The sequence below is a fragment of the Toxorhynchites rutilus genome, chromosome 3 (assembly GCF_029784135.1).
Source record: "Toxorhynchites rutilus septentrionalis strain SRP chromosome 3, ASM2978413v1, whole genome shotgun sequence".
NCBI classification, from domain to species: Eukaryota; Metazoa; Arthropoda; class Insecta; order Diptera; family Culicidae; genus Toxorhynchites; species Toxorhynchites rutilus.
In genome coordinates, this window is record NC_073746.1 from 236,803,685 (window position 1) to 236,824,295 (window position 20,611).

Here is a 20,611-nt window from a genome sequence, read left to right on the forward strand (position 1 = left end):
TTTAATTTTGAAATACTTGTAATACTTTGTTTTTCTATTATCTGCGAAGATATAAAGACTATCTGGTTTCCCAACACGGAAACGGGAGGCGATCTGGCGTAGTGGTAACATCCATATCTCTCACGCAGAGATCACGAGTTCAATTCTCACTCCCGACATTCTTCCAAAAATGGAACTAAAACCACCAGCCAAAACCACCAATGGAACTAAACGAACCAGCCGAAATGTGTTGAATGTAAAATAATAAAATCATAACCATAATATTATACTGTTTATACTATACTTTTTATTAATTTATAGTACGGATGGTTTGTACTGCAGTTTTTTGCAAGACCCATAGAATATGACTTTAGCATGTGTTATTGTAATAGAGATAATAGAGAAGAAAAGAAAACAACACGGAATCGCGTAATATATAGTTGAACAGTCCGCATCCGAATAAAAAACACATAATTCCAAAGATACATATTCAATATTAGAAAGTTAATTTACGTTCACAGCTGTATCTCAGAAGTGTGTTTCTTCTATCTGGAAATCTTAAAGCTTCCTGAGGTATTGGCAGTAGCAACAACAATCCTTGAAGTGGATTGTATATTGTATATGAGCCTCATCAGTGCCAAATTTTTCGAATTTTTGAAGCGCACCAAAACGAACAGAACATTTTATATGCATAGATTTTTTTTATCAATTAAAAAGAATTTCAGGAAAAGAAAAGATGAAGTAGGAAGCATGTACTGATATTTATAGATCTTCACTTGACAAAGGATTGAGGAGTAACGAGTCGAAACTTTAAAGCTATTTCGGAACACCTGTAGTTTCGATATAATTGAATAATAAATATGAAAATAAAAAATACAGCATTTTCTAGCTACAAATTTCTAGTTTAGGGATATCGTACGTATATATTTTTAGTTTGATATGTATATGCGTTGTAGACAAGACATTGCAACAAAAATAAAGTGTTTTTGATTTGCTTTTGAAGTATCTATTGATTTCTAAAATATATTCCCAATCTAATCAACCTGATTATTTCCCTTCCATATGATCCATAGAAAGTTTCAGTAGGACTATTTACTACAAAGGAATTCTCTATGAAAAATTATGGTTTAATGTTGAATTAAGAATATTTCATGAAATAATGAACGCACAGCAAATCGATGGTCAAAACTGCCCACTGCAAACTTGACAATATTCCATACAAGGTCCAGTTGTTACTTTGAGGAATGCATTATTTTATAAAAGAGTTAAAGCGTTTCAAAAATCACTCAAAATTTTCGATGTGGCATTTTGCTCCTCTTTTTTTGTTGAGTGTAGTTCTTTGCCCCCTCCGGAATACGATTGGTCACAGGAAATGTCGGTTCATTTACACACTTGATTCACTTTTAGTCGTCAACACAATACGAAACCTTTACCGCAATAGTTCGGGGAATTTTCAGAGGGCACTAATAGCGTATTAAAAATATTTTCAATTTATATTTTCTTATTTTTCATCTGCTTATTGACCATTCTTCATTAAGTGTCTAGATGGCTTCCAAAGAGCTCGTGGGGAAAACTTACATAAAAAAACTCACGACTCATTGATTTTTTACTAACCTTGCCCCAAAAGTTATTTGTATTGCTCTTTAGTTTTTCCCGTTTATGTTGTTTTGATTTTCCTCCACTTGAATCCTTATCAAAAAATCGCTTATGAAATTTCAACAGTTTACTAGAGAGTAATTCGACGCCAAATAAATCAGCCACTGCCCCTCCTCACCCATTATTTTAAATTGGTTCATTTTTTTCAAAAAAAAATATAACTCTTCCCGATTGAAATAAGTTTTTGAGAGATCAATTAACTTTCTATTAAAATTCAAAGAAATTTTCTTATACAGGTTGTTAGGTAGTCGAGCCGGAATATTTCAGGTGATAGAGGATCATGTTCGATGATAAAAATATTCCACACTTATTGTAAGATATGTATGACCAGCAGCTTAGCAACACTGTTACCGACAAGCTACCAACCTCTAAGCACAGAATAAAGGTGAAAAAAGGCTATCAGCCATTCAAGTATAAGATCGTAACGAGGAAACATCCATGTATTACCGTTATACAATAAATGTACAATTAAACTATAATTGAGTTGCTATTGCCTTCGTTTAGTCACAACACTACACTTATGGTCAAATCTCAACTACGGAAGAATTATTGAACATTCCTTTTTTTGCCTTAAACTGATTTTGATTCAAAAAGTACGCTACTTAGCACGATTCAATTGCTTCCATTTGAGGTAATTTTGCATAAAATTCGAAACATTTAAATTAGGGGAAGATAACAAGAAGGAAAACAGTGTGGCATCAAGGAAAGAATTGTAGAGTGGTTGGAGAGCTTTAATTTGGTTGATAAAAACAATCCAGTTTATCATGCATTTTTGGAAAATTAATAAAAACCCATAAAAGACACTACATTTTAAAGTTCTTCTTTACTTGTAAAGGTTTCTTAATTACATTATATTGAATGTTTTCTAAATTAGAGTTAGTTCAAGTTCATGTCTTGGCTCAAGAAAAGTTCTACAACGGTGTCCTACTTGAGAATTGACCATATGCGTAGAAAAATCTTTTTCATCAAATATGATCCTCTATCACCTCTTGAAATATTCCGAATCAGCTACCTAATTCCATGTATATTCTTATCAGAATACTGGCTCAATTGTTTTAAGTTTGGCGAATAGTGGTGCATGGACAATCTCACGCGAATGTAAATATTGTTTCCTAGAAATTGACGAAATTAAAAACAATTTGGAAGAATGATTTTACGCGCTATTCTGTATGAAAAACTATACAGACATTAGTATCCTATGACTAACTGTTCTTGAAATATAAAAAAATGTATAGGAAATTATATTAGATAAAAAAAAACCATTTACGCATTTCATAAAACATCAACAATTATGAAATCGTTTATTTTTGTAGCATACTCCACTACTATAAAAAAGTTCGATCATAGGAAATAGCTTGGTCATTCACAGTTTACGTGAGATAAAATACATGAACTTTTGACTGGGCAGCTCAATTCATTTACTGATAAATAGGGCGATTTTTGAAATTCTTGAACATGTACTATTTAATTTAATTTTGAATGTATAGATGATTGTGTTTAAACAAAATAATCTTCCTATCCACGTGGACTCAGTGTATACCCCCTCCCCCCTCTCCGTGGACAAGCGTGGACATTTTATCACCACCTACCCACACAGGGTTCACAGCCAACAAGGAAAAAAAGAGAAAAAAACTAATTAACTTTTTTTTAAATTCGTTTATTTTTACAGGCTCAGTTACATAAGTTTAAAGGAGTGGAATTCTTAAATATATTTTTCAAAACTATATATTAACAATTTTCCTAACTCTATGGTTAGTAAGGTGGAAACCCGATTACTCGCGGTTTACTCGAGTTTAGAAGGGTGACATATTTAACTAATTAACTTGAACTCGAGAAATATTAGGTTGGGGAAAAAGTTATCCATTATTTTCTCGTTTGCTGGCTTTAGTGATCAATATCTCGCGTAATATCGATCCTACAATTTTTTTTTGCCACCTTCACATCGATTTAGGCTCGATATGAAGGTTGCATTTCACACTAAAAAAATATTTTGCTGTTTTTGTTTGTTTCATTCAGTTCTGAGTTACAGAGTGTTAAAATGGAGATCAACCAAGAGAAAATTCTGTACAATTTACATTTTTTATTTTATAAATGCGATAATGCAAGCCAGGCCGCTGAAATTGTGATTGATGTTCATGGTTCATGGTGCCGATACTGCAACAGTGAAATACGTGCAATTTATATTATTTTCAAAATTTTTTATATTTTTTTTTATAAATTTGTTTTATTTTTTTTAAATATTTTTTTCAAGTACAATTCACTAAATTATTTTCTCTACTGCCAACAAATGGACCGTTTGAAGCTAGCGATTGACCAGAAACGTTCAGAATTGGCCAACAGAAGAGATGTTGTGTTGCATAAGGACAACACAAGGCCACACAATTCCGAGAGCTTGATTGGAATGTTTTAATGCATCCACCATATAGTTCGGACCTGACACCAAACGATTGTCACCTTTTTCTCGCATTGGAAAATTTCCAGAGTGATGAGAAGTTGGGATCAAAAGAAGATTGTAAAAATCTATTGCTAGAGTTTTTCGTCAATAAGGACCACGATCTCTATGATAGAGACATTATGAAGCTTCCTTTAGAATGGCAACAAATTATTTCAAGGCCATCATAGCAGAAAAATACCGTCTCCACGAGATCAGATACTCGGACGGCTCAAAAGGACCATCGGGAGTTGGATTTGGGGTAAGCGATAATAATAATAGTCTGATTTCCAGCAAGAAACTCGCGGACATCTGCCAGGTCTTCTCGGCCGAAGTGGCCGGCATCTTCGAGGCAACTACAACTTCATCTTCCAAGCCGTTGTTGGTCGTCTCCGACTCGGCAAGCGCCATTGATGCCATCGGTGCGACCAGGTCCAAACATCCATGGGTACAGGCCATCAGGAAGAACATATTGCCCGACACTGTGCTCATGTGGGTCCCCGGACACAACAGCATCGCAGGGAATGAAGCGGCCGACCAGTTTGCCGGAATCGGTCACACCAGACCGTTCTTCACTCGGGATGTGCCGCTTGACGATGTGAAGTTGTGGATCACCAACTCTTTCCGCACCTTTTGGACCGAAAGGTGGTTTGCAGAGAGGGGGCAGTTCCTCAGAAAAGTCAAGGGCACGATTGTCAGGTTTGACGATGTTAAAGGAATGAGAGAACAACGAATCCTGTCCAGATTGAGGACCGGTCACTGCTCGGTCTCACACGGATTCAATAGAGGACCCTTCCATCTACTCTGCGACCTCTGCCAAATCCACAACTCCGTCGAGCACTTCTTGTGTGGTTGCCCGAAATTCGATGATCTACGAAACCTGCATGGAATCAGCGGGAGTGTAAGGGACATCTTGAAGGACGATCCAGCAAGAGTAGCAGCGCTTGTCTGCTACCTAAAAGATGCCGAACTATTTTTTAAGATCTAGCGTCTGAACAATGGATCAGTCAAGAAGATCCTTGTTCCTTCCCCTCCACGATGAAGGGGAATAAGAACACGCCGGCATCTTCAACGGCACGGCTTCCTCTCCACTGGCCTGGAGCCATGGTCCGAGGACATCCATGCCATCTGGTCCAACAAGCAAACAGCAAGTTCTTTGTTAAGTCATGTCTCGCAAAAGGATTTATATGTGTTAAATTTTTACGTCCAATTTTTATGTGATAATTTTATGTGCAATCTGTTCCCAACGAAACCTTGCGGCAATGCGGTCGATAAAGAGGCGAACCAGCCCAGGAGGCTGAAAACCTCTCAAATAAAGAGTAAAAAAAAAAAATTGCAACAAATTTTCCAACAAAACGGTGTATATTAGGACAAATCGGACAGTTCGAAGCATATTAAAAATAGTTTTGGATTTTAACCGAAAATAATGGATTACTTTTTCCCCAACCTAATATATAGAGACATACTTTAAGACCAAGATAGATTCGATGCCCTCACCGGATTAGAATCGCAACTGCCGTTCGTTCAAAAGCACCTCGGTTTCCCTCGATTTTCCCATGCAACTAAAGGGTGTGTCACATCAAATTGCATCACGGAAAAAACGCTGTAGAAATTTAATTTTTTGGAATTATATCTTCAGCTTTGGTTTTATAATCAGATAAGAGTGTATAGATCACGTTGGCCATGCTTCACTGTCAATTTTTCGTAAATTTGGAAAAATGTCGTCGAACGAAAAAGAGCGTCGTGAATTAATCCTGCGCACTCATTTCGAGAATCTGGAGTTGTCACATCGGGACATCGGTAAGATGCTGGGAATCGTCCAATCCACGGTCAGCAGAGTACTAAAACGATACTTCGAGAACCTAACCATCGACCAGAAGGTGAAGAACGGCAAAAATGGATGTTCCGTCAGTGAAAAAGATCACAAGCGCGTAGTTAAGCAGTTTAGACGTGATCCGAGAAGTTCGGTCCGGGATGTTGCCAATAAGCTGAATTTGTCAAGTTCATTCGTCCAGCGGACCAAGCAGCGGGAGGGCCTGCGTACATACAAGGTTCAGAAGGCTCCTAACCGCGACGAACGGCAAAACATGGTGGGGAAGACGCGAGCCCGGAAGCTGTACACCGAAATGCTGACGAAGCCGCATTGCCTGGTAATGGACGACGAAACCTACGTCAAAGCGGACTTTCGTCAGCTGCCGGGCCTGTTGTTCTTCTCCGCAGAGGACAAATTCAGCGTTCCGGAGGAGATTCGCAAGCAGAAACTATCCAAGTTTGCCAAAATATACATGGTGTGGCAAGCGATCTGCTCTTGCGGAAAGCGGAGCGCCCTCTTCGTGATGACCGGCACGGTAAACGGGCAGGTTTACCTTAAGGAGTGCCTACAGAAGCGCTTACTACCACTATTGAAGAAGCACGAGGGCCCGACCATCTTCTGGCCGGATCTCGCTTCGTGCCACTATTCAAAGGACGTGTTGGAGTGATACGAAGCCAACGGGGTCACCTTCGTGCCAAAGGAAATGAACCCGCCCAACGCGCCGGAGCTTCGCCCAATAGAGAAATATTGGGCGATTATGAAGCAGGCCCTCCGGAAGAACCCAAAAGTTGTCAAATCGGAGGCGGACTTCAAGAGAAAATGGATTTCTGTTCAAAAAAAACTACCTGACGTTGTACAGAACCTTATGGACGGGGTAAAGAGGAAGGTGCGAGCATACGGGCTTGGGTTCGAAGTATGATTAAAAAGAAAATGCCAAAAGTTGTTTAATAGTTTTTATTTTACTGTCTAAAATTTTCAAAAGGATCGGTCTACTGGGCGAATTTCTACAGCGTTTTTTCCGTGATGCAATTTGATGTGACACACCCTTTAAGTTTTGGGCCTATAACCACGGAAAAAGGTGTGTTCGGGATAGTGTAGAAATTTATGTATTCGGTTCATGATCTTTGCGGCTATAACTATCGAAACATTTTTTTAATGAAAATTTGAATTTTTATTATTCTTTACGGCCATGAATCCTAAACGATAATAGCTCTTTTAGAGAGCTTTATCATGTTTTACGACTAGTTCCAGGATGAGACAAACTCAGCATGTTAGACAAATAAATAATTTAAAGAAAGTAAGAAAATTGAGAAACAGGGGAAAGCGCTCAAAGATTCTGTGCAACTGAGAATACTTTAGAGCACAACACGAGACAAAACAGCAGTTTTTTTAAGAACTAAAGCCATTGGATATACCTCACCAGACTCCCCTGGTATAATAAATTGAATATGTTTTGTAGGTAGCTTTATACGAAATCTTTCAACAACTTCAGTAAAGATTTCACCTGGGGCATACCATCCGAAATAACTCTTCTCTATAGGTTCTCTTCGAAACAAAAAGTACGGTGGAAAAGCAACAAAAAGTTCAAGCTTCCCCACCATGTACTTACGAACCGTGGATATTATTACAAAATATTATATAATATATTAGATTCCTTATATCGCATCTAAAACCAATACTCACCGGTGAATCCTTCCGAGACTGTGTAGATAGCTCAAACCACGAAGCACTCCATCACAGATCGCCGCAATTTCATCCTCCTTGAGTGGCCGTTTGTGCACCTCGATGATATCGGACGCTGACCCGACGCAATATTCCATCACCAACCATGCGGTATTTTCATGCAGATAACAGCCCTTATACTCGATCGTATTCGGATGGTTAAGCTGCCGCAGAAAGCGGATTTCTTTCAGGATATCCTGCCACTTCTCCATGCTCTGCTTGCCCATGTAGGACATCTTCTTGATCGCGACAATCTCGCGCGTGAGATTGCACTTGGCGTAGTATACTGCACCGAACGATCCATGGCCGATTTCGCGCAGGTCCTCGAATATTTTCTCCGGGTCATGCTTATTGAACAGCTCGGCTATCTCGGGGTCTTTTAGGCTTCCCGGCCTCATTATAGGCATACTACTGTTCGTAGTAGCAGGGAAGAGAAGAAAAAATAGGCTCACGAGATAGAACCTACAAAAACGCGCGCGTACTCGATAACAACACCGCGTTATGTATTTTCTTCTTCAAGATGAACTTTTTAACCTTCTCACATTCAAGCTATCCTATAATGGTTCTTGATATTTTTACCCTCTGCTTCTTCCTCCCCTCCTTTAAGACATGCTCTTTGCCAACGTCGTTGCTTATACTTCCTCCAGCGCTGGCACACAAACGACGAAACGATCGTCCGTGGCAAATTTCACTACTCGTTATTTTTGTATTATTGTCATGAGTTTGCTAATTGATCAGACCTACCGGTGCCACATTACTATTTTTGCTCTAAAATCATGTTTGAACACTGCACCTCCTTGTTATGCCGGCGACCGTATTGATTAGAACTTTTCCACTTCGTGCTCATTTTCACAACGCACCTCCTACACTGAATTCTTCTACAACCGCGCGGATTGCCGCTGGTGACCTTTTTCCACTGGCGGGACTTTCAGTGACCTGGAAAATGAAAACAAAGTTCTATCGTTAGTGTTTTCTTCGTAGTTTACAATATCTTCTTCGATTTCGACAATATTAGTTAGATTAACTGAGTAAATTTTACAAATGTTGCGGTCCTTATGGATCATCCGTGGGTATATTCCAGGAAAATAAAACATTCCAGAAGGCAAATTTAGATCAGATACAGAGATGAAAAAATATCCAATTCAATGATATTTACAAGTTTTCGCTCTCGCTTATACGCATCAAAAACAATGAATGAAATTTTATTTTTCTTGAGATAAACAATTAAATAATTGTGAAATATCAAGCATTAATGCAGTAAGTCCCAAGTTTTGATTGGCCCGATTTGTGCTCTATAGTACTGCTGAGTACTGCTGAAGCAAAAAAAGAAAGTGACAAAACTTTGAGAGAAAATAATCCAATCCTGGGCTTCAATCCATTCATAATAATTTATTTGTATCGTTCGAAGAAATTTATAACATCTGGAGTTATTGTGGAACGAATTGGATCGGAATACAAAACCACGAAAGAAAAACACAAGCTCAATAGTTTAATTTTTATTAGCGACCGTTTCACTTGAGAATTAAACTTCGAATGATAATGGAAGAACACACGTTTTTACACATTTTGTTCGTAACGGTTGGCAATACTTTGGCTCCGCTGTAAGATGTTGCTGCGCAGTCATGAATAACGAGGGGCGCACTGATAATTATAACAGTTATAACAATAGTCATTCATTAAAACATGCGTTTCAAGCATACTTAACAACTAGAATGACGCGACAAAATTCAAATATAAATATTTATCATGTAAACAAGAAGTATGTGAGGTTTTAATTCTTGAATTCTAGTTGATGTCAACGCGATCGCGACAACGAAGGATGACTCTGCAATAAAGCGAGCGTTCAACAAAGATCCAGCGGCTGGTGAAGCAGGGGCTAGTCGTTAAAAAACTCTCGGAAGGTCCCGACGCCGAAGCATCTGAAAGTACGGCTGAAATTTGTGAAAGACCACTTCGATTGGATCGGTTCGGAGAAGGAAAAGCAGTGACAGAATAAACTGTGGTCGGATGAGACGAAGGTAAACCTCATCGGCTCGGACGGAAAAACTTGGGTCCATCACCCAAGAGGCTGCACTTACATATCACAGTATAGCACGAAGACATTCAAGCATGGATGAGGAAACATTATAGTGTGAGGGTGCTTCTCCTGGTACAGGGTTGGCCTCCTGTGCTAGGTGGATAAGATCATGGATCAGTACCTCTACGCCCAAATTCGAAGGGATGTTATGCTGCCTCTGAAATGGCATTTCATGCAGGATAAAGATCCGAAGCACATCGCCAAGACCGTCAAGAAGCGGTTCTAGGATAACAAAGTCATGGAGTGGCTAGCGCAGTCACCGGATCTGAACCCTATAGAGAACCTATGGGAGATCGTGGAAAGATCGTTGTGCACGGAGAAGTCGAAAGATAAGCAGCAACTGTGGGATAGGATCCAAGCTTGTTGGTACACCATCCCGGTCACCACGTGCCAGAAGCTGTTGGAATCCATGCCGAACCGGCTCTTCACGCAGCGTAACAAAAATTACACGACCAAGTAAATTTTTGTCGTGTCATTTTAGTTGTTAAGTATGATTAAAACCCATTTTTTTTTTCAATAAATGACTATTGTTTTAACTACAATTGTTATAAATTTCTTCGAACAATGCAAATAAATTATTATAAATGGATGGAAGTACAGGCAAACTTTTTTTGTGCGGGGGATAGGGACCGCATAAAGAAAAATCGCATAAAAAAATCGTGCAAAACTTCATCAGTAGCTTTAAAAACCATGGTCGGTCCAAATTATGAAAAAAAAGTATTTTTCGTGTGGTAGACAGGGGCCGCATAGAAAAAGTTTCCCCCAAGAAAATAATTCAAATCCACGCCGTTCACCGTCCATTTTCGTTTTGTTTACCTGCTTTGCGATGGGACAGTTTGCCTCTTCGGTTGCGCGAGACTGTTTTGTGCTTTTAGTTGCATGCCGAAACGTGATGCTTTCAGATATCATGTCATGCAAAAACTTAGAAAAACTTCCATTTGATGAGAGGAGGGAATGATTTCAGAAGTGGATAAAAACGCAAATATGCTTTTTGCGCACTGAAATGCATATAAACCATCGAAAAAAACTAAATGGACGATAACTTCGTCAAATAAGCTTCTTTTCATATACCGCACAAAAAAACGCACAACAACAGGAAACCGCACAAAAACAGGTTTTACTGTACAGGAATGGATTTTTTTTTCAAAGTTTTGTCACTTTCCTTTTTTGCTTGAGCAGTGGTCTTAATGTTTTGTCCGACACTGTATATACGGAATGTGTTTCCCCAACACGAACTACCAAACCAAGGTTCCTGGGGAAATCGTCATTGCAAATACAAGCAAGTTGCGAGTACTTTTGTACTCGACTTATTCTTTACATTTACTTGCAAGTTGCAACGTAAGCTATCACAATGCATGAATTGACCTAACGTGGGATATGTTCAAACTCTTTACATATAAAGTAAATGCGTTGAATTCAATTGAATCCGGAAATTGTTTAATTCAATGAATAGTTTAATCAATACAAATAAATGGTTACTAAGCCGAGGTGGTTCGCAGAGAGAGGGCAGTTTCTCCGAAAAGCCAAGGGCTCGATTGTCAGGTTTGATAACGTAAAAAGAAAAAGATAACAACGAATCCTTACCAGACTGAGGACCGGTCAATGCTCGATCTCACGCGAATTCAACAGAGGACCTTTCCATCTACTCTGCGACCACTACCAAATTCACAACTCTGCCGAACACTTTGTATGTGGTTGCGCATCATATCATATCTGCGAAATTTTCATGGAATCAGCGGGAGTGTACGAAATGTCTTGAGCGACGAACCAGCGAGAGTAGCAACGCCTTACTGCTACTTCAAAGATGCCGAACTTTATTTCAAGATCTAGCGTCAGAACAATGGATCAACCAAGAAGATTCTTGTTCCTTCGGCATCTTCAACGTCACTGCTATGGAGCCATGGTCCGAGGACATCCTTGCCACCTGGTCCAGGAAGCTTTTTGGTTAAGTTATGTTTTGTAAACGGATTTATATGTGTTTAATGTTTGTGCCATTGTAATACAATGTTTGTGTAATAATTTTATTATATGTGCAATGATGTGTTCTCAACGAAACCTTGTGGCAATGTCTCCGATAAAGAGGCAAACCAGCTCAGGAGGCTGAAAACCGCTCAAATAAAAAAAAATAAAAAAAGACGGGGGTACTGCCCATGTTTGTATAGGAGACGTAAGCGACAAATAATTGTCTATCGGGTTGTCGATGTTAGATGATAATGAAATAAATGCCAAACAAATGAAACACAAATTTCTGCATTACTTGAGAATTAATCAAGAAAATGAAACCAAACTAGGCGTATTGAGGTTTTAGGGTGCAATAAATGTTCCTATGGTGGTTAGACTCTCCACCCCCCTCTCTAAGGGGGGGTTGCCATAGAAATGAAACACAAATTTCTGCATTACTCAAGAATTAATCAAGCAAATGAAACCAAATTTGGCATGTGGAGATTTTAGGATGCAATAAATATTTCTATGGTGGTTAGACACTCCTCCCGCTCTCTAAGGGGGGCTGCCATACAAACGAAACACAAACATAACATAACTGCATAACTCAAGAACTAATCAAGCACAATTTGGGATGTGAGGGTTTTTGGGCATGAGAAATGTTTCCATGATGATATGACACCCCTCGCTCCTCTGGAATGGAGAGGGGTTCCATAGAAATATTACACATATGTCAACCAAAAATATTCCAGCCAAACATGACAATTGAAAAATTTCGGAAAACTCTGAAGGAAAAAGGGAAAATTCGGTAAATTAAATTCCCATATGTTCTACAATTGCATAGTGACAAGCGCTGTTAGTCCATTTGATGTTTGCGCTAGCAAAATTGATCTTTTTCGAAACTGGAAATGGGTTTTAATGTGATGAAACGCACTCCTATATCTTCTTCTATCTATACCAAAAAAAGGATCGCCGGATGTGTTGATAAGAGCAGAACTCAAGGAAGGAATTGTCCGATTTAGGGCTGTCTTTATTCTATTATATTTTCTGTATAAAACATTTATTCCATGTAACGGAGGAACATGTTATTTGCAAGTGGTTGAAAAATCTTGGACGAGAATTGTGTCTGAAAATAATATGATATAATGATATAATGATGAGTTTTGTTAGAAATACTAGGAATTTTGTAGTAAAAGATAAATTCAACGGGATCGAATAGAAGATCTATTAATGAACAGTTCTGCGATTGGACTCATGAACTTGCTCATAGCAAGAAAACGTGAATATTTGAAGGTATTGATAACAAAAAAAAATTTTGGCGGGACGAAGTTTGCCGGGTCAGCTAGTACTTGATAAATGTCTAAGTTCGTTGGTTTGTGTTCACGATGGGTAGAAAATAACTGTCCATTGATGGGGTAACTACTTTTTTTACATCGGGAGTCAAGTTTTCGTTCCTCTTTATATGGACGTACAATAAGATTGCATACGGGGGCACAAAATTAGTGTCAGGGGGAAATGGAAATGTGGATTGAAGTCAGTTGAATGAAGAGGCAGATTTGTATTCATTAGTCGAGTCAGTTGAAATAACCACTGACTGGACTAGTTCACCAGTCATCCTCGCTAGTCAACGCTAGTCAATTCATTTTTTTGTTGGAGGTGACTGTCGAAGCAGCTCTAGTCGAAGCGGAGCTACTGGGAGTAGAGTCGGTCTTCATTTTTCATCGTCGAAGATTTCGGGCCCTGATTCTAATACAAATTCATACAAATTCAATCAGATCGGTTCCAAATTTGTTGAATATGTAACATGATTTATCATTCAAAATGCATTTAATATTTTTATTTCATTTGAATCAAAAATAAAATTAATTAAAATTTATTTTATTTGAATCGAAAATACATACAATACATACAACATACCTACAATAATCTATAAACAAAAATGAAACAACTCCTTATTACATGGAATATATGTATGTATACATACTTAATTTTTTTGTTGCTTGAATTATTGTCTCGCAAATATTTTTTCACTTCTGTACAAAAGCGATTTTGAATCAATCCTCAAATTTTTTTGCCGTTATAACGAAACATTTTAGGCCGAAAATCGAAAACGTGCCTAAATTGAAGAGAGCCGTTATAGCAAAATGCCGTATAAAGAGCGGCCGTATAGCGAGGTATGGGTGTACATGAAAGTCGGTGATATTTTTGTTCCTACTGAAATGTGTTTCCCTAACACAGGCTTCAAATCCATGGAGCGTGGAGAAACATTTTTGTTCCGACTGAAATGTGTTTGCCTGGCACAGACATCAAAACCAAGGTGTCTGGGGAAATCGGCTCTGCAAATAAATGTAAACTGCGAGAACTTTTTGTACCTGCTCGCCTTTGTGCAGACTAGAATGTTTCTTTAACACGGTCTTCTAAACTTAGGAACCTGAGAGAATCGTGCAGACACTAGAGGTGAATGAACTTTCAAGTTTAAAGCCTTTGTAGTATAAAAAGTAGAGATTGAAGTTGTTGATTCATGCAAGCCGGAGGTACTTCTGCATCCGCATGTTTTTTGCACTTCGAAAAGTGTATTCCTAACACGGATTACAAAAGCGGATACGAACACAACGCTTTGGCTTGGTTATTCAAGATTGCATTGGAGGATATGCCTTCATATCTTCTGCTCACTAAGTTTCTACGCATATCATTTGATGATTATGCAAAATGTTGATATACATTTGCTGCGATAACGCCTATTGATTAAACAATATGCGTTCGTCGTACATTTCAAAATCGAAACTGAGTGTCTGAAGTTCGTCAAATCAAGCGAATTCACAGTTCGAGAAGTACGTACACTTGAGAGATGCAAACATCAGAGGGAAATGTAAAATGAAATAATCGTTTGATAATTCTTTTGTTCACATATTTTTTCCTACGCATCACTGTCACGACAATCACAACACGAATAAAAAAATATTTGTTTGGTATTGACATTCAATATGCAAGACATCATTTCTACAAAAACTAGAGAATTGTATTTTGTAAAATTGTAAATTGTAGAAAAGGACTTAATATATAATCGAAAAGAGGAGAATTCAGGTGTTATGATTTCTACAAAAAATACTCACGCGAATTATTCCCGAACCCATTGACTCTTTAGTATTTCGTTGTTTCACCATTTTTACGAACATGAAGCACATATTGTTCAAAGTGTGCTGCCAGGTATTACTAAAAATTCAATAATTGTTGAACTCCACTCTTCGGGACGATTCCTAAAATGTAAATTGAAAATTCAACCTTCCATTGCATTATTTACGAGTTGTATTGCAATCAGAATATGTCCCAGCTGGGTAGATGTTTACTATCCGACCTCGCTTCCATGGATCCAAAATCACTCTACTTATCATTCTGACCGATATTTTTCTATAAGCAAGATCCCATATTGAGGTACCTCGAAGTAAACCATTCCTGCATTCTTGTGAATGCCAATAGAATCCTGCTTTCCCGTTTATGATCCATTCATTGCGTTAATAGAAACGTCAAATTTTGTTTCTTCTTCTTGGTGTGCTCGTATTTTCGCACTAATTCACACCAATAATCAACGAGCCATAGATAGGGAGGAATCCTTTCCGGAATGTATCAAAATTATTGAATGAAAATATCTGGGCAGCAAATTAGCCAAATTAACATCCAACAACACCAGTTAAACTGATATGGAAAAATTTTCATCATTTCATATTTTAAGGAGCGCCTGCATGGATGACGTTTTGTGTGTTAATGCAACTCCAAAACCACCGCTTCCACCTAACTTAACTCTGGGAAGTAGCTCGAGTCCCGCAATTGCTACCTTGCAGCAGCTGCTGGCTGTGTGCTCTCGGCCGTTGTGACCACGGAGACCGTAAAAAACTTTCTTCCCTTTCGTCCGTTCGATCAGTTGCCCGTCGTCGGAACACAAAATGGCGATTGCACACAAAAAAATACATCCAATACACACAACTTCTTTCCTCTTGGAAGCCAAAAGATGTAAGGTCTACTCACACTCACGGATACCGACAGACTTGATTACGGAGTCCCAAAAGTTTTGGTTACACTAATTCATCGATTGGGTCCGAATCTTCCCACTTCCAAATTCTATTGCTGTAACAAAGTTTTTCTTCACAGTAATATGAAACACAACCCACCTGAAAGGGCGAGTTTATTGGGGGGGTGCAGATGAAAAAATAATAAACGCACCACTGTTCGATTTTCGCGTTTCACACACACGAGCAAAATTTCGTACCTTCAAAAATCATTGCAGCAGCAGGCCTTGCCCGACTGCGGCCACAGAATCAATCGCCAGGATTAATTTCTTTTCTCACACCTGGCATCCCAAACCATCACGGGCAAACGATTCACCACAAAAGTTTTGGCAAAGGGTATATTTTGCGCCAGCCTGATAATTTCAGCGAAAACTTCACCGTGCGAACACTCCTCTTACAATTTCGCACACGAACAACGAACGCGACTGCAAAATTTCTAATTCTTTACTCGCCTGCCTGCTCTCGACTTGTCACACTACATACCACTTTTACTCACTACTCACGTCAAAAGCTTATTCACTATTGCAGTAATCATTTCGGTGAATTGATTCATCCTCATGTCAGGATACACGCGCACACATGCATCGATTCTTTACTCATTCCTTTTTTTTTGACACATAATGCACTGTCACATTTTTCGAAATCCCAAAACAATCCCTAGAATCTTTTCGCTGATGTATTTTTATATTCTTTATTGTCCTTCAAACATTCTCGTTTTCCCACCGTTGATTTGAAAAAATCCGATAAAAACGAAAACACGTGCGTTTAAGTAGCGAAGAAAACTCAAATTGACCGTAAATTAATTTGAAACTGCTCTTGAATCTATGTCGATTGTGCAGCATATCAGATCGTACTTACACCAGTGAACGTACCAGTGCGGTCCGTAATCAGCGAGGAAGAGAAATGTATGAATGAATCATTTTTTCTCACCGCTCACATATCCACTGTTTTGACAAATCGATAAGTGGTGGCTGAGGGGTCTTGAATGTCGCACTCAATGATCTGATCTAGATATTTTTTTTAGTTTGTGGCACAGAGCAAGGAACTGGAATTGACAGGTGGTTCGTTTTAGACAGTACGATGATAAGGCATAGAAGATGCGAGAGGGGATGAAAAATGGCAGCAACGGCAACAACCCTCACGTCCCATAAAACAGCAATGAAGACAATAACTTGCAGCAGTCACCGAAACACAACAATGATGCCCCCAGCTATTTCTCGGAAAACTCTAGCCGTTCATTTTGCCGCTGTCAATTCGAGCCCCAGCAATTGCTGAACATCAATTTTGACATAACGTTCCACCTTATTATACCACCTTGGTTAGAACCAAGGCGTCTAGAAGTATATCCTAAGGTGAGGCCGTTTCTCACTAAGTTGGTTAGGGGAGCGGTATATAAAAACAGTACGGAAGAAAGCAGAAGAGGAATTATTTGCTTGAAGCGTGAAAGAGACAGACTGATCAGGAGCGAGCTTCGGCACTAGCGTATTGTGTTTTGTTTACAAACAAAACACCGTAGACTTCCGAGATGGCTGAAGAGTGCTTTTAGCAAGTTGGCCCACCTTAGGATATACTTCTAGGCGCCTTATATCAATGGTTAGAACCTTCAATGGTTAGAAAGTTCTAACCTTGGTTAGAACCAAGGCGCTTATATCAATGTATAACAGGTGAAGCAACATCATCACTTCAATAAGAAGGGGATTACGGTTTGTGGAGCGGGGGTTGTTTGTTTTGTTATTGCTTGCATACGCCATTTTTGCATTTTCACATGCGTGAGTAGTGGATATGAGAATGAAATTCTACAAAATCATTCTTTCTTTTTCACATAAATTCGCGAAACCCGAACATAGTAGGCATCGTTCGAATAAGCGTCGTAGCAGTTTGTATAGAGCCGCCGGCAGCGTTCTGATGCTGTTTGTAAACAATACCGACAGCATTTCCAATATGGCTGAAAGTGCATTTCATATGATTGTTTCACCAGGTACATATAGAGGCGCCTTGGTTAGAACCACTCAAGTTTTTGAATTTTTCAGCGGTCGGTTGACACGAAGTGTAAATAGTGGGAAACAGTAACTATTTTCGTTAATTTTATAAAGAAGTTATAATGTAAAATGGGGAGTAACATCTGGTTCTTTAGTTATGAAACATCGTTTTTTTAAGTTTTTGGAAAGCATTTTTTTTTCTTATGTTACGCGCCCAAATAAAACAATTAAGTTCAAATGACCAACATATGAATATTATTATATTACTATATACTCCATTTCAACCAAAAGTTTGAACAACACCTCAACTTGAAAACTGAAACAGCTCAGTCAGCTTACGTTGATTTATGATAGAAAATGTCCGAGATTAGATTCACAAGTGATGTTTCCAACTAAACAGCGATACAAATAACATTACGGGTGTTAGGTAGCTTGATGAAATGTGTGCGAGCATCCCTCGTGTAGCATAGTTCTCTAGAAAAAATTATTAGTTATAGTTAGTTAGGCATAGTAGGCTTTGGTTTTTCGAAATTGTATTTCGTTCTCTTCTAATAAAATCGCCAGATCGGTCGGTCACGTTTTCCCTCACTGCGTAGAAATAAATGGATTTTCTAATATCGTAAGTGGTTTTTAGTTTGTGCGAACATTGGTGCCGTTGACCAGAATTAGTTTAGTACCGTGAAACGTATTGCCTTGGATACCATTTTCTAAAACATTTTCATCGCGCCTTGATTGCTGCGATTGAAAAAGTGGAACTTTCTGGAAGGAAATTTTTTTTCGCTGCTTGTTGGATGATCACAGAACGTTTTTTCGTGGACCGGCTGATTATCAATTGGGCGTCAGATTCAATCGAGAAGCTGAAACTTGGCTGTAGAACCTAAACAGTGGTTTTACAAACACACGATAGTTACCGGGGGCGCGTATTTACATACGTTTTGCATTTCAAGGAATTTTCAGCCAGTCTCAAGCGGTGAGTACTGAGCTAAAATAATCATTCGTCGAAAGATAATCTGGAACCATTTCCCTATTTTCCGTTTTTCCATTTTCTACGTGGAGAAAATTGGCGGCCTGCCGTTTTGCAACTTAACCGTTGCTAAAAACGTGGTATCGTGCTGAAAACGTGTACGCTTGGAGGATTGACGATTTGTTGCTGTCAGCAGTTTTTTGAATAAATACAAGGCCTACTTAGTTTTGGCTCACAGGTGAGCCTTTTTCCAATTTTTCCACTAGTTGGTGTTGTGGTGCTGTGCGTTGTACTTTTCCAGAACTCTCTCATATCGACGACTGTTACGAGATGACGAAGAAGCTGAAGCCGAAGCTGCATGCACGGGATAACATCATTGACTTCCTCGTACGCACGGACCATTTCCTGAAGCAATATGATCCGGCCAATCACGCTCTCCAGGTTGAGGCACGACTCGACAAGCTTGATGAAAAGTGGGACGAATTCGGAGCGGTTCAGACGCAGATAGAGGAGATGGAAGAGCTAGAGGAGGAAAGAACGGACCAGCACAAGAGAACCCGAGCCGAGTTCGAGGAGTTGTACTTCCAGGTAAGGGCAGGGTTGAAATCAAAGTTGCCAACCATCCCAATTTCTCCCTCTACCTCTAACGATACCCCTCCACGTATGGGAACATGTGCCAGTATTCAATTGCCAAAAATTAACTTGCCAGAATTTAACGGGGAATTTGACAAGTGGTTGCCATTTTTTGACACTTTTAAAACGCTGATCCATGGCAATCCGGATCTAAGCGCGATACAACGTTTCCACTACTTACGAGCGTCTTTGAAGGGTGAGGCGCTGAAGGTGGTAGACGCATTCCCAATGAGCGAAGCGAGCTACGGTGCTGCTTGGTCTGCTTTGACTAAGCGATTTTCAAATGTGTACTTGCAGAAGAAGCGACACGTAAATGCTCTGCTACAGTACCCGAAATTAAAGAAGATAACAGCAAGTGGCATCCATGATGTCATCGACTGCTTTGACCGACATCTGAAAATTTTAGATCAATTGGGAGAAGTGACTGCGGGTTGGGGGGCGATGCTGACGCAGCTGGTGATATCGAAGCTGGATGACGTTTCGCAGAAAGATTGGGAAGAATTTGCTCTGATGAAGGAAGAGCCAGCGTACCTGCACGTGATGGAGTTTTTAGAAGGACAAACCCGAATTCTAGATGCGATAGCTGTCGACCAGTGTTTCGAAAGCAAACAAGTTTCACTCTCTTCTCCTACCCCACCAGCAAAGAAACCGTTTTCGAAGTTGTCGGTCCATTCAGTGTCGGAAAATTCATTGCCGAAGTGTGTCTCTTGTAGCGGTTCCCATTACATCAGTAACTGTCCTGATTTCTTGAAAATGACACTGGATAAACGGTTCCAGGTCGTGAATTCGAAAAAACTATGCAGCAACTGTCTGCGTCGTGATCACTACAATCGAGATTGTAGTTCTAATTTCCGTTGTCGAACGTGCAGTAAGAAGCATCACACTTTGCTTCATCCTGGATTATCAACATCTGGTTCTGGATCTGCGGCTGATACTCAGTTTCCCAAGAAAACGCAAACGGCTGGTTCTGGTGCTCTTATGAATACGGCAGTCAAAACGGAAACAACTCAACAGTCTCTTCAGAGTTCGGTAGCGACAATCTATGCAGCTAATGTCGCAGCGGAATCACGGGAAGTACACGTCTTTTTGTCAACAGTTCTCGTATTTGTGAAGGATTATAACGGACGGTTGCATACTGCGAGAGCGCTCTTAGACAGCGGATCTCAAACGAATTTGATATCCGAAAGACTCTGTCAGATGTTAAAATTACACAGAAAAGCCAAAAATATACCAATCTCTGGTATCGGCAGCGCGCGGATACAGATAAACGGTTCTGTGTCCACCACGATCGGTTCACGTATCACAAATCAGTGCCGATGGATTTTTTGGTGATCAAAAAGGTTACGGAAGAC

At 39.4% G+C, this 20,611-nt stretch overlaps 2 protein-coding genes across 7 annotated transcripts in view; one reads left to right on the forward strand and one right to left on the reverse strand.

Moving 5' to 3' along the window:
• LOC129780601 (serine/threonine-protein kinase Tao) overlaps nucleotides 1–16,534 on the reverse strand; it is a 34,630-nt gene extending 18,096 nt beyond the window's left edge. Inside the window, exons 1-3 of one of the 6 annotated variants that reach the window (XM_055789035.1) lie at nucleotides 15,884–16,534; nucleotides 14,733–14,876; nucleotides 7,563–8,537 (exon numbers count right to left, since the gene is read on the reverse strand). In XM_055789035.1, coding sequence (XP_055645010.1) covers nucleotides 7,563–8,008 — 446 coding nt within the window. In that variant the 5' untranslated portion in view covers nucleotides 8,009–8,537; nucleotides 14,733–14,876; nucleotides 15,884–16,534. The other 5 variants (XM_055789036.1, XM_055789039.1, XM_055789034.1 and 2 more) reach the window with 5 other exon arrangements.
• On the forward strand, nucleotides 16,325–20,591 carry LOC129780602 (uncharacterized). The gene is made up of 2 exons (XM_055789040.1): nucleotides 16,325–16,588; nucleotides 16,708–20,591. The coding sequence occupies exon 2, from the start codon at nucleotides 18,957–18,959 to the stop codon at nucleotides 20,589–20,591; it is 1,635 nt and encodes a 544-aa protein (XP_055645015.1). The 5' UTR covers nucleotides 16,325–16,588; nucleotides 16,708–18,956.
• The last annotated feature ends 20 nt before the right edge of the window (nucleotides 20,592–20,611 follow it).

Coding starts and splice junctions, on each gene's coding strand:
- LOC129780602 (XM_055789040.1), top strand. CDS start 18,957: ATGACGAAGAAGCTGAAGCCGAAGCTGCATGCACGGGATAACATCATT.